Source organism: Trichechus manatus, unplaced genomic scaffold, assembly GCF_000243295.1.
Source record: "Trichechus manatus latirostris isolate Lorelei unplaced genomic scaffold, TriManLat1.0 scaffold00191, whole genome shotgun sequence".
In the NCBI taxonomy this organism is placed as follows: Eukaryota; Metazoa; Chordata; class Mammalia; order Sirenia; family Trichechidae; genus Trichechus; species Trichechus manatus.
In genome coordinates, this window is record NW_004444127.1 from 154,653 (window position 1) to 168,501 (window position 13,849).

Below are 13,849 nucleotides of genomic sequence, written 5' to 3' on the forward strand. Positions count from 1 at the left end.
AACCTCTACACTCCTCCCCCCGACATCAGGCAGAAACCCTTCTCATCCCACTGGGGCTTTGACTCTCTATGCTGGGCTACCTCCTCCCCCACTCTTGCCACGTGGAAGCTCTCCTCTCCCCTCTAGGGCTCCAGTACTCCATGCCCTCCTGCATGGACACCCTCTTCACCCTCTTGGACCCCAAAGTGTCTGTTCTTATTCTGGACAATATAGAGCAACAGCCTTGTGGTAGCAGCTCTACTCAACCAGAAATGCTCCACATACGTGTAGCAAGTTCCAGTGCTCCGTGAGATCAATCCAGACTTGGTTCATAGAACCAGGGTCTTAAGAATTGGAAAGACATTTGGAGGCCATTTAGCCCTAACTTGGCGCATAGCTTTTCACGATAACATCTTCATGAAAAATTTTTCGACTTGTGGTGGCAAACTCAACACCTCAAGGACAGTTCGTTTCATTCTGAATAACTGTAATTGTTAAAGTGGTTTTCTTGCTTGTCTTGTGTGCTTGACTGTACATCTTTCTCATGTTTAAAACAGACAAGTTTTGATTACAGAAATACCCCAAATGGAGATGGTATTCACTTTGAGATGAGCTGAGGGCACTCCCTATGTGTTGTATTCATTGCTGAGTCACCCTCTGGGAATTAGGGAACAAATACTTTTACAAAAGAAAATTTATTGAGTCTGAGAACTGGAAGTAGAATGCAAGAATCTATTTCAGTGGCTAGAAGAAACACTTTTTGGCCATAGATGTTTAACATATAGTTTGATAAAGTGGAATTTGGGAGGAAATCACCCCAGGATAAAGGTATCAGCTAGTCCAAAGCATCTCCCTGATGGGTTGCTATTCCATGTCTTTCTTATCTCCTCTTTTACCCTGGTCTCTGGATGTGTTCAAGTAGCTCTTTCTCTAGTTAGGAGATAACCTGTATTTGTGCTGTCAGTTAGCCACCAGCCACGCATGCCGATTGAGCACTTAAATGTAGTTAGTGTGGCTGAGAAACAGAATTTCTACTTTTATTTAATTGTAATTAATTAAAATGCAAATAGCCACATGTGGCTAATGGCTACCCTATTATACTGTAAAGTTCTAGGGGATGTGCTGGTCCCTTTCTTTCCTAATTGTGGTGTGGGAAATACCCTTTTACTCTTAGTTCAGCTGTATAAAGGAATTGTCAAAAGAGATGGTTCTCAGGATTTAACAGCAGTCTGGCTGTGGTATGTGTCACCTGTTCTTTGTAGTGGATTTAGCTGATCCTGGCAGGCTAGGGAGTGCTTACCTTCTTCACTCATTACTTTACGTACTTTGGACCTGATGCTTGCTAAAAGAAGCTGACCTTCTCAGTTAGAGAATGGTTATTCTTTGGGTATCTGTGTGAGTTAGGGGCTCCTTGGGCTAGAACCTCCAAACAAGTCTAAGAAACTAAGGAAAAATAAAACAGTTTCCCTTCCCTCACCCCTCCCACCCCCAAAGCAAAGAAAAAAAAAAGGTAGGTTCACAGATGATACATTTCTGGTCGTTTCTTAAGTACAGCCTTGTTTAGCTTGTCTAATTCATAACACCAGTCCAGTTTGAGGTAGACTTAAGTGAGTACTGCTTCTAGAGATGATGGGTGTTTCGTTACTCCTGGAACTGGCTTTATATATTCTCCTCTTTGACAATGATCCCTAGTGGTGCTTCAGCCTACGTAACCTTCATGCTCTGTAACCTTCTGGGGATCTTGCCTTCCAGGAGGAGATTATTTACCATCTGGTCTCCCCCAATCTTCCCCTTGATTCATGCGGTCTTTACTAACTTTGTGTTCACATTTTTGTATCTTATGGAGCTCTAAATGGCACTGGACACTTTCATTCCATTTTCTTTGAAGCATCTTTGCTATCCATGTGTTCAGACTGAGTCCATCTTTTGGTGAAGATAGTTTTTTGCACTTGTTCTCAACTATCATTTCATTCTTCCTGCTGTCCATGTGGAAACCCTGGTGGCATAGTAGTTAAGAGCTATGGCTGCTATCCAAAAGGTCGGCAGTTCATATCCACCAGGCGCTCCTTGGAAACCCTGTGGGGCAGTTCTACTCTGTCCTGTAGGGTCGCTATGTGTCAGAATCGACTTGACGGCAGTGGGTTTAATGCCTATGTGGTCTTGAAGCTGGCGGCTCTTTTTCTCTGGAGCTTCTTGATAGCATAGGGATGCCGTTTGATAGTCAGAACTAGAAGCAATCTTTCACCTCTTTTTACAGCTGAGGCTTCCCATTACGTTTCCCCATTTCTTATTGAAGACCGAAGCTGGCTCTTAGGTCCTTTTCAGATCAGATAATCTTGATACACCTGGGCTCACTGAGTGGTTATACCTTTCTATACTGAAGTTAGCAATGCTGGTACTGTCTCTACTCAATTTCCAGATGTTTTCAGAGGAGTGGAACTTCTCCAAAGACCCTCTATTTATATTAAAACTAATAACATTTTTTCAGAGTGTAAAAATAATATACCTTTGTAGAAATTTTGGAAAATAGGAAAAACATAAAAAAAACCCAGATGTAACTAATGACAACATTTTGATGTTCCTTTCAACTAATCGAATATACGTGTGTGTGTATTTATAGCATGCTCTCTAAACTTGGCGTATTCTAATTGCTTCCTCACAGCGTTAAAAACGTTTCTCAAAGAAAATCTTTAATGATTGCGTAATATTTTAGTATGTGAATGAATCATTCGTTACTTTCTTACAATATGTAAAGTTTTAAATATTTAGTAATACTACAGAGTATAACTTCCCACAAAATGAAGGGATGTGAAGACTGCCGAGAAAATGCTTATTGCCCTAACTTTAATATCAGTTTGTCTTAACTTGACTAACATGCTAGCTGCAATTTTCCAGTCACTCTTTATCTCTTTTCAGTCCACGGCGATACTTCCTCCTGTCATCTCAGATGGTGCTCCATCCCGAGTACAGAGAGGACCTGGATGCCCTCCAGGCCAAATATGGAGACTCTGTGTTAGTTCTAGATAAATGCACCAACCTCTCAGAGGGTGTCCTTTCAGTCCGCAAGCGCTGCCACAAGCACCAAGTCTTTGATTACCCCCAGGTGCTACAGGTGAGTGTCGGTCATTAGCTCTCCCAGAGTAAAGTGGAGTGCACTCCAAAGGGCTAACTGACCCCAACATGCAGGAATTGTTTTCCACATGCAACTAGGAGAATTACCCAAGCGGGGAAGAAAATGTATTACAGGTAGTCCCCGACTTAACAATGGGGTTACGGTCCGACAACTTCGTTGTAAGCCGAATACCTGAGTTTTTGTTTTAATTTTTCATTATTATTGCCTTTTTTATCAGTATCTTTACAAAGCTGATCTTTATTTGTCTTTAGGGGTTGGAAACATTACATATAAACTTACAGATATATTTTAACATTGTATGTAGTGCATATTACTAACGATAAGATGTACAAAAAAAAAAGATGGTTGTAAGTGAGGTTTATCATGACTATGTCATAAATTGCAGACTATCTGTAGTGCTGTTTACTAGATATGTAGAATTTAGGGTGCTCGGGTGTCAGGAGTATTACGTTCTTACAAATCTGCTTGGTCTTTGAGGGTTCAAACTGCTTTCAAATATTCATTATACTTTCAAAAATGCAAACCAGATAGATTTACAAAGAAGCCATATAGACAGAGCAGGCAAATGTCTTTTGCTTTACCCCTGTATTTACAAGCCAGTCCAGAGAAGTTCCTCCTTTAAGGTGGCACCATGAAGCCCCTGAACCTGCTAGTGCACAAGGCCACAGACAGCTTTCCCTGGAGTGAAGGCTTGTCTTTTGTTTTTTGCCATCCTTAGCTAGCTACCAGTAGCATGTCCTCTACTTACATCCTAGGAATGGCAGTACCTCATAACCACAGGCAAAGCAGCATCATGTCTTCCTTTGGGGATATTTTATGAATAGGGTATTTGGCATTCCAAGGGCTGGGAAAGGAAGTACTGAGTTTTTGTTCATTTAGATATTTAAAAACGCAGACAGGTGGTTCAAGGAGTAATAGCAAAGAGCTGGTTGGTGTAAACATTTTTTTGGGGGGATATCTCTGAGGAAAGCTGGCCCATGCTGAGATGGTTAAAATATTTTCTCTCAAAAAGTGCTGCATCTCCCTCTGGAATGTCTGACTGATAACAGTGGTGGTGTGAGCAGGGGGTTTATAGTAACCTTTGTCTAGACAGGAAAAATGGTTATCAGCACGTGTGTGTGCGTCTGGACACTGACTGTGGGTCAGGGATGCCTCCACGTGCACCGCGAGGCGCACCAGCTGAGGCACTTGTTCGACGCTCGCTGCTTCCTCATTTATCCCAGAGGAGTTTGGAGTATTGAGTTTCCTCATATTTTTCTGAACTTTTCCTTTTTTCTGCCTTTAAAGATTAAACAGTCTTGTTTTTAACCCTCTCCCCTGACACACATCTTTTTTTTTTTCTCCTGAAGAGGTAAAACTGGGAGAAAGTAAATGATAGAGAACTATGGTCGTTTCTTATCTGGGGACCCCTGGTGGCACAGTTGTAAACCCTGGTGGTGTGGTGGTTAAGAGCTATGCCTGCTAACCAAAAGGTCGGCAGTTTGAATCTACCAGGTGCTCCTTAGAAACTCTTATGGGGCAGTTCTACTCTGTCCTATAGGGTCACTATGAGTTGGAATTGACTTGATGGCAACGGGTTTGGTTTGGGTTTTTTTCGGTGGCACAGTGGTTAAGAACTCAGCTTCTAATCAAAAGGTCAGCAGTTCGAATCCACCAGCTGTTCCTTGGAAACCCTATGGGGCAGTTCTACTCTGTCGTGTAGGGTCACTATGAGTCGGAATTGACTTGACAGCAACAGGTTTGGGTTTTTTTTTTAATTGTAATTGTTTTTTTCTCCTGTACATCTCTCTCCCCCAATATCCTCAGATTGAGTGGGTTTGAAGGAGTGGATGAGGGAGAAATTTTTTGAGATTTTGTTTTTTGTTCACTTTATATGTTTCTAAATAGAACATATCTGTCTTAATGTCTTTTCAAAGGCATTGTATTTGTGTAATGAATATCTTCTATGTGCAAAGCACACTGCTAGATGCTATGGGGGAATAGAAATATATGATACTTTCCCCTTAGGGAGTCCTCAAGAACCTGTGATATGCTCAGGAAAAACATTTCTATTTCTAGGGAGGCTGAGGTAAATACTGCAAGGGATGCTTCGACACTGTGCCATGGTGTGTTTACATGGCACATACGTCTAAAAGAGATCAGTCTGTGGGAAGTCGGATTGTTGACTGTTCAGAGGAAGACTTTTGACATTGGTTCTCAACAGTTTCAGAACGTCAACAGTGGTAACACTGAAGTAACAGTGAGGAGTAGAACTATAAAACCTTGCAACTAGTTAAACTTTTCAGATTTTACTAGTGTGGGCTGTTATCTTCTAGCATTTTTGTGTCAAGATAAAATGCCTCAGTATTTTTACTGGATATGTTACTTGTTGTGTGTGTGAGAGAAAGAAAGAGCCCACATGTGGTCAGAGCTGTAAGAGGTGAATTCAAAGTAGCTACCATGTACTTGGGAGTCCCTGGGTAGTGCTCAGCTGCTTACCAAAAGGTTGGGAGTTCAAGTCCAGCCAGAGGTGCCTTGGAAGAAAGGCCTGGCGATCTACCACTGAAAAATCAGCCACTGAAAACCCTATGGAGCACAGTTCTACCCTGACACACATGAGGTTGCCATGAGTCAGAAATGACTCAATGGCAACTGGTTTGGTTTTTGGTTTACCTTGTACCTGAGCGCGGACCATGTACCACTATTGGCTTCAACGCTTGGGGAACTTCATGGCTGGCAGGGATCAAAGAAAGTGGATCACAAAACTAGTTTGTAATTTCCTACCTTTGCTTGTATTCCTGCAGGAGGCTACTTTCTGTGTAGTCCTTCGTGGAGCTCGGCTGGGCCAGGCAGTATTGAGTGATGTATTACAGGCTGGCTGTGTCCCGGTTGTCATTGCAGATTCCTATGTTCTCCCTTTTTCTGAAGTTCTTGACTGGAAGAGGTGGGTATTACCTTCTAGCAAACTTTAGACCAGTAGTTCTGTGCGTTAGAATTAAAAAAGCCCCTCAGGTAATTGTAATGCATATCTAAGTTTGAGAACTTCGACTTCAGACTTTTTGCTTGTTTTGCTGTATCTTGCATTAGAAAGGTTAGTATATTGGCCTAGAGCAGGGGTTGACTAACTAAGGCTCAAATTTGGCAGGCTGCCTGTTTTTGTAAATAAAGTTTTATTGAAACACAGCCATACCCATTCATTTCTGTATTGTCTAGGCTGGTTTTGTGCTACAAGGGCAGAGTTGAGTAATTGTGACAGATTGTACGGTGCACAAAGCCTAAAATATTTATTATCTTGCCCCTTACAGAAAAAAATCTGTTGACCTCTGGCCTAGAACAGTGGTTCTCAACTATGACTGCAGATTAGATTCACTTGGAGAGCTTTAAAAAAAATTTCTGGACCTGATCCCCAAGGATTCTGTATTTCTAAAGCTTCCCTAGTTCTGATTTGTAGCATTTGTAGCCACAGTTGCAAGCCCTGCTCTAGAGTCTCCATTGAATCTGCATAAGGTATCAGCTAGAGATAAAGTGCCTGCACATGGATGAAAGCTTAAAAACTTGCCCAGGGGTAGGTTCTGCTTGGTTATGGCTATCAGTACTGTAGTTAACAGAATACTCTCCTCTTTTCTCATGTTGTTTTGTTTTTCCAAGACTTTGGAGGTTAAAAGTTATTGAAAATTAGTTCCTTTTGTATATACCTCTCAGGCTTTGTCCTTGCTTCAAATACTTAATTGCTTTCTCCTCTCCCAACTTTTTAGATATTTCTCTCCAAGTCTGATTACCACAGGGTAGTTTAACAATTTAAGTAGCATTCATTCATGCACACATTTGTCTCACATATGTTAGAAAGTTTACAGTCTCTGATCTTCAGGAGGTTGGCATCTAGTGAGGAAGATAAACCAACTATTATAATATTGTGTGAGGGCGTTACAGAGGCAGTGACCCCAAGCTGATTCGGAAAGGATAGTCCTGCAACAATCTAGATCTGCTGGGGTAGCTGTAACTATGGGTGAGTGGTGGAAAAGAGCTCGAAATTGTGTATTTATTCACCAAGTATTTACTGAGTGCTAACTGTGTGCTAAGGAGCCCTGGTGGCACACTGGTTAAGTTCTTGGCTGCTAACCGAAAGGTCGGTGGTTCAAACCCACCGGCTGCTCAGAAGAGAAAGATGTGGCAGTCTGCTGTTGTAAAGATTACAGCCTTGGAAACCCTATAGGGCAGTTCTACTCTGTCCTGTAGGGTGGGTATGAGTCATAATTGACTCAGTGGCAGTGGGTTTTGTTTTGGTTTTTAACTGTGCTAGGCAGTATACCAGGTGCTCAGGATAAGCTGGTGAGTGGAAGCAGGTGTGGTTTCCATCCTAATGGACTAGCCTAGTAGGGAGGAGGTTCAGATTTTAATAAATTAATTTATAGAAATATAATTATAAACTCTGCTAAATGCCATGAAGGAAAAGTCGTTAGGTCCTCTCTTCCTTTTACCCACCATATCTAATCTGTTAGGAAATCCTGCAGTCTGTGTAGCCGTTGACCATTAGAATGTTGCGCTACAACAATCACTTCTTTCATCACTTTCATCAGTTCCTCCCTAGTCAGCATCTCTTGCCTGGATTTTGCAATGGTCTCCAGCTATTCTCCCTGCTCTCTTGCTTTTCTGTAGCTTGTTCAACACTTCATTCAGGCATGGTGATCCTGTTGGAACATAATCAGCTAATTGCCATGCATTTGCCCAAAGCCCTCTAAAGGCTTCCTATCCCAGAGTAAAAGCCCAAGTCCTTACAGCGGCCTACAAGGCCCTACATGCTCTGCTGTGACCCTCCTTTCCTCATTCCCTCTTATCCTCTGTTATTCTCCATCTTGTTTACTCTGCGCCACCCACACTGGCCTCTTTGCTGTGCCTGGAACACGCCGGCATGCTGTTTCCTTGGGCTTTTCACTTCTTAGTCCTTCTGCTTGGAATGCTCTTCCCCCAGATATTCTCAGGGCTTTCTCACTCCATCCCCATCCTATCCAATTTGTTCACTGTTGTATTACCAGGAGCCAGCACATAGTGTATATACATAAATATATACTGAATAACGAATGGATTTGAGTGGATAGCTAAAGGAGAAGAGTAATTGTTAATTCAAAGAGGGCAGTGAAGAGTGAGGAAGAGTGTACCAGACCAATGGAATTTTATGTGGAAAGGCCAAGTGGTGGGGCAGAGCATGGTGTGTTCAAGTGATGGAAAGGATACCATTGTGGCTAGAGCACTCAGGTGGAGTGGAGGGAGGGTGAAAGATGACAGGAGTAGAGAGTCAGAAGTGAGATGGAACAGGTGAGTATAGAAACTTCTTTGAAAAGTTTAGCCATGAGAAAGCGAGAGGAAAGAGATGTGGGGCTAAAGGAGGTTTGGGTATTATTTCTGCTTGTGAGAATTAAACAAGGCAATGTATGCAGATGTGCTTTGTGTAAAGGGCTATACATTTATGAATTGTTTTGCTGTTGTCTCCAGAGCATCTGTGGTTGTACCAGAAGAAAAGGTGTCAGACATGTACAGTATTTTGCAGAGCATCCCCCAAAGACAGATTGAAGAAATGCAGAGACAGGTAAGAGGCCAAGTCTAAGCAGCCCTGATGGGGAGGTGGCGTGGAAGTGGTACTGAGATGGTGGTCTGGACTGCTCAGATAGAGAGGAATGGCAGCTGACTGAGTGGACTTTATCTCCTCCACTGTATCAACTAACTAGACCTGAAAGCTAGGAAAGGAGTCTTAGATTCTCTTATCTCCATGTCCATTTATGACAGTATAAATAAGGTTTCAAATAATACCTATCAGAGATAACTCTCCTGAGATAGGCCTAATACGATTTTAGGGTCATACCCTAATAGTGTCTTTGGAAGGTTTGTAGTCACAGCAAGTGACAGTTTTAGGGGCTAAGACAACCATGGAAGTTAGAGATTTCAGGATGATGCTTCTGTGTAATATTGACCATTAGAATGCTGCTGGACAAGCTGCCTAGCTGCCCAGTGTAGATGGTCTTCATTGTAGTGCGCCTCTTCTCTCCCCTTAAACATTTGCCAATTTCCTGCCTTCCTTTCCACGTCTCCCTTCTGCTTTCTGATGCCCCTTTCTCTGGGCTGCTCTCTGACTGTCTGAAGCACCCACTGAGTGCCCATTTAGTCCTGCTTCCCTATTTTTGTCCTGAAAGAAATTTAGTTGGGTTTGTTTCTTTTCTTTTTTTTAAGGAATTTTTCTATAGTTTTTTTATCAGAATTATCTATGCAGGATACATCTGTAAAAAGTTGAATTGGCAAAAGTTGTGTGATAGATATATTTACAACACCAAAAAAAAAAAAAAAGTAGCTGTTGGGGCTGCTTATGTACAACCAAACACATGATGGGATTTGGTTCCTTGGTTTGGAGGTTTAGGGTCATGGTTTCATGAGACTTACCAGTTAATTGGCCTAATAATGTGTTTAGTGCTTCTTTTCTACTTCCTAGTTCATTGCAAAGTGCCTGGGGTCTTAAAAGCTTGCAAGTGGCCATCCAAGGCTCAACAATTGGTCTCTATTCACCTGGAGCAACAGAAGAAGAAGAGTCAGGAATAGGAGGATATAGAATGTGTGACTAATTGCCTCCATGAACAACTGCCTCCTTTGCCATGAGACCAGAAGAACTGGATGGTGCTTTGCTACCATTATTGAACATTTTGATCAAAGATTCCATAGAAGAATCCTGATTAAAAGGGGGAAAACGCAGAACAGAATTTCAAATTCTCATGGACTCTAGACTTTTCTGGAGCCATGGAGGGTAGATGAACTCCTGAAACTATTGCCCTGAGATAATCTTTAAACCAAAAGTATCCCCTGAAGTCATCTTAAAACTGAACAATAGTTTAGCTTAGCTAGTGAAAAAGATCTGCCTTAAGCATTATGCTCCTTGAAGAACTATCTATATGATATCAAATTGATAACAGCAACTCGAAAAATTAGATAGGAGCCTTAGGGGGCAGTGAATTTATGTTAATGAGGAAGGAACAACTCAGAAAAGGAGGATGAGAATGGTTACACAACTTGAAGAATGTAATCAATGTCACTGAATTGTATATTTAGATACTGTTGAATTGATATGTGTTTTGCTGTGTGTATTCTCAACAACAACAAAATAAATAAAATTTAGAAAAAAAATTATCTATGCAGGAGATAAGCAGGAGAAAGAGGTGGGGAAGAGTCTCAACATTAAGTATGTAAATGTCCCATTAACCAGTAACCAGTTGCCATCGAGTGGACTTCCACTCATGGCGACCCCTGTATCAGAGTAGAACTGTGCTCTGTAGGGTTTTGAATGGCACCCCTCACTCAGACCTCCAGCTGTTTGATTAGCAGCCAAGGCATTAGCTGTTTGTACCACCCGGGGACTCCAAATGTCCTAGTAATTTCCCCCACCCTCATTTTCAATTTAGCACCCCCACCTGCAGGCAGGGAGCCTGTATGGAATTGTGCCCAGAAGATTGACTTAAGGCTTCTGAGGCAGTCACCTGTCTCTGTGGAATGGGGAGTAGAGCTAGGGTTCTAACCGCTCTTAAATACATTTTCAATGAGTCGTCTTGCTTTTAGCTCCACCTTTACCCCTACTCCATGGTGCTGAGTTTTTAGGGTTCTGTAGTGTAACTCAGGCCTTTCTCTGCTGAGTTAGGACACAGCTCTCTTGGGCCCGTAGTCAGTGACCACTTCACTGGCTACTTTCCAGCCTCCACGTTTTGTTGGTGTTACCTCTTCTCCCATTCTGTTTATCTTAGGGTGTTTATGCTTTCATCAAAAAACAATCCCCCTTAAATGCAGAACAGAATTTCAAATTTTCATGGACTCCAGACTTTCTGGAGCCATGGAGCCTGGATAAACCCCTGAAACTATTGCCTTAAGGTAATCTTTAAACCTTAAACCAAAAGTATCCCTTGAAGTTTTCTTAAAACCAACTGGAGGTTTTTCTTAATTAGCAAAAAAATGTCTGCCTTGAACATTAATTGTCTTTTAAGAACTGTCTATATGGGATCAAACTGACAATAGCAACTCGAAAGATTAGATAGGAACTTTAGGAGTGAGTTTATGTTAATAGGGGAGGAACAACTTAGAAAAGGAGGGTGAGAATGGTTGCACAACTTGAAGAATGTAATCAGTGTCACTGAATTATACATGAAGAAACAGTCTAATTGGTGTATGTTTTGCTGTGTATATTCTCAACAACAACAACAAAATAAAAAATAAATCCCTCTTAATTATCATTTTGGGATTTCAGGAGGGAGCGAAAGTTAATGGATATGCTCAGTCCACCCTCTTTATTATGGTACTGAGTTTCTTCAGCCAGAGAGGTGGCCATATCACACAATGATTAAGTCTGTAGGTTCTGAGCTCGGACTGCCTGGATTGAATTCCAGCTCTGCTGATTACTAACTCTGTGCCTTGGGCAAGTATCTACTTTCTCTAGTAACCTCACCTGTAAAAACATTTTGGTATTACAATTTGAAACTATAGGTTGATTTTAACCTCTAGGTAGTTTTTTCATAGTATGGACACGTTCGTTTTAAGTTTCTGGGCTTCACCATTGTTAGTTAACTGCTGACCTCATCTGAGTTCAGAAAATCATCTAGAGATCTCTAAATTTTTGCTCTAAACTGTTGATTCTTAAAACTCAACGTAGAAGAAAATGCTTCTTGAAGAGTCATGGTGTTTGTGCTCTTTGTGTGACATTTTATGACATCTTGATATATTCACATAACTAAATATAGAAATGTATGTTAAGCCAGATAACCGTCTTATACTAGACTCTAGAAAGGACAAGAAAAAACAACAGGGAAGGTAAAAATGAGCAAATTCTGCCCAGTTACTTCTCCACCCTACTACCCTCAAGTTGGGAAAAGAGAATCATTTGGTTTAGGAGCAGAGCAGCTGAGGCCAGCTCACAGAATCCCGTTGTTCCACAGGGGCATGGTTTGGGAATCCCACGTCTGAGACAGGCTTGGTTGGTGATTTTCAGCAGTAGACTCAGAATAAGAACAGTTGAGGTGGATAAAGGTCATTTAAATAAAGGTGATTTGGCTTCAAAGGGATACAGACTTGGAGTCGAAAGGCTTAGGGTTGAGCCCTGGCTCTGTCCCTGTTAGTTGTATGACTGTAACAAGTCACCAAAGCTCCCTGGGCTCTCATTTTCTCATTTATGAAATGAAGGGGTTGGCTAAATCATCTCTCATATTCCATTCAGCTGTTAAAAAACTCTGTGAAGCCCTTGTCCCAGCAAGAATGTTGTTCTTTTTGGTGACATTCAAAATTAAGTGGTCATCTTTTCTCCCCTTGAATACCTGTGGTCACAAAGGCTAATTACATCTCCTGGTGGTGGATACCCTCCCTACGTTATGCTACCTTTAAAATAAAGGCAGTCTTGGCACTTTCTGCCTTCCTTTCTAAACGTCTCTTCTGCTTTCTGATGCCCCCTTTCCCAGTCCTTTCTGACTGTCTAAAGCACCCCACCCTGTTGCCCCACTTAGTCCTGCTTCCCTTTCTCCAAGTAGTCTCAGTTCCAAAAACTGATCTCTTTTCTTCCTCCAAACCCAAATCTCTAGACTAGACTGATGTCAAGTAGATGTGAGATTATCTGGCTGAAGCAATTCCCAGTTAGGTATAAAGGTTGACTAGGTTCAAATACTAGATGCCAGTAGCACCTTCCCCCCTTCAAATTGTGACAACTAAAAAAGTCTCTACACATTGTCAAATGTCTCAAGGGGGTCAGATTCACCCCTATTGAGTGCCACTGCTCCAATGATAGTTAAGGTCTCATCTCTGTAAGATTAGAGAGAATTCTTTTGTTCTATAGGATCCTTTCCAGAATGTACCCTCTGTTTACCTCACTGATATAGCCTGATCTTGGCAGGAGTAACTGAAAAAATAGCATACACCTGATTCGGAAAAGCTTTACACCTTAGTGAATTCTCTTCAGGGAGGTCAACTGGGATCTTTTTGTAATACAGGCATAAATTTTTAGGGAAAAGCCTGCTGCTGAGTAACTCTTGGGCTGCATTAGAAGTTGACACCTTAATGCTCCTAGTTGATTGAACGTCAGAAAATGAACTGAGACTGAGGACTGAAAGGAGCTGCATGGACAGCCATAGCCAGCAGAGGTCTCCATCCACTTTTAGGTGACTCATTTTCCTCCTAAGTATCTAAATCTTTCCAAGAAATCCTAAATGCCGTGAGTAAATCTAGTGCTTCACACTGACATCGCTCTCATAGCTGCTCTCTAGAGACCAGGCCTTCAGATGAGGAAGAAATAGTGCTTAGCAAGGATTTTGTTCTCTCTAGACGGGATGGAGGTAAGGTTTCCGAACTGACCCAGAAATGTGGGTGAGGAAGGTACTGGAGTAACATTTTGCAGCGGAGAGTTCAGGATCAGAAAGGCTACAGTCTGATTGATGTATTGTTGTTGTTAGTTGCCATCGAGTCAATTCCGACTCATGGCGACCCCTGTGTGCAGAGTAGAACCGCTCCATGGAGTTCTCAAGGCTGTGACCTTTCAGCGCCTCTGGGTGGGTTCAAACCACCAACGTCTCGGCTAGTGGTGGAGCTTTTAACCATTTGTGCCACCTAGGAACTCTCAAATTGATGTATACAGTGGTGAAAACAGAACTCCATGTTTAAAAGACCTTATCAAAACTTGGAAACTAGGATGCACTGTGGGAGAAAGACATTCTGTGTGACACGGAAAAGAAATTAAATTCCCCGCTTTACCTT

The 13,849-nt window shown here is 41.9% G+C and overlaps 1 protein-coding gene across 1 annotated transcript in view; it reads left to right on the forward strand.

Annotated features, from left to right (window-relative positions):
* Positions 1–13,849, forward strand: part of EXT2 (exostosin glycosyltransferase 2) — a 155,138-nt gene that overhangs the window by 38,008 nt on the left and 103,281 nt on the right. Inside the window, exons 5-7 of the mRNA XM_004387643.1 lie at positions 2,896–3,091; positions 5,896–6,035; positions 8,582–8,675. Of these exons, the coding sequence (XP_004387700.1) occupies positions 2,896–3,091; positions 5,896–6,035; positions 8,582–8,675 (430 nt within the window). The remainder of the gene's footprint in view (positions 1–2,895; positions 3,092–5,895; positions 6,036–8,581; positions 8,676–13,849) is intronic.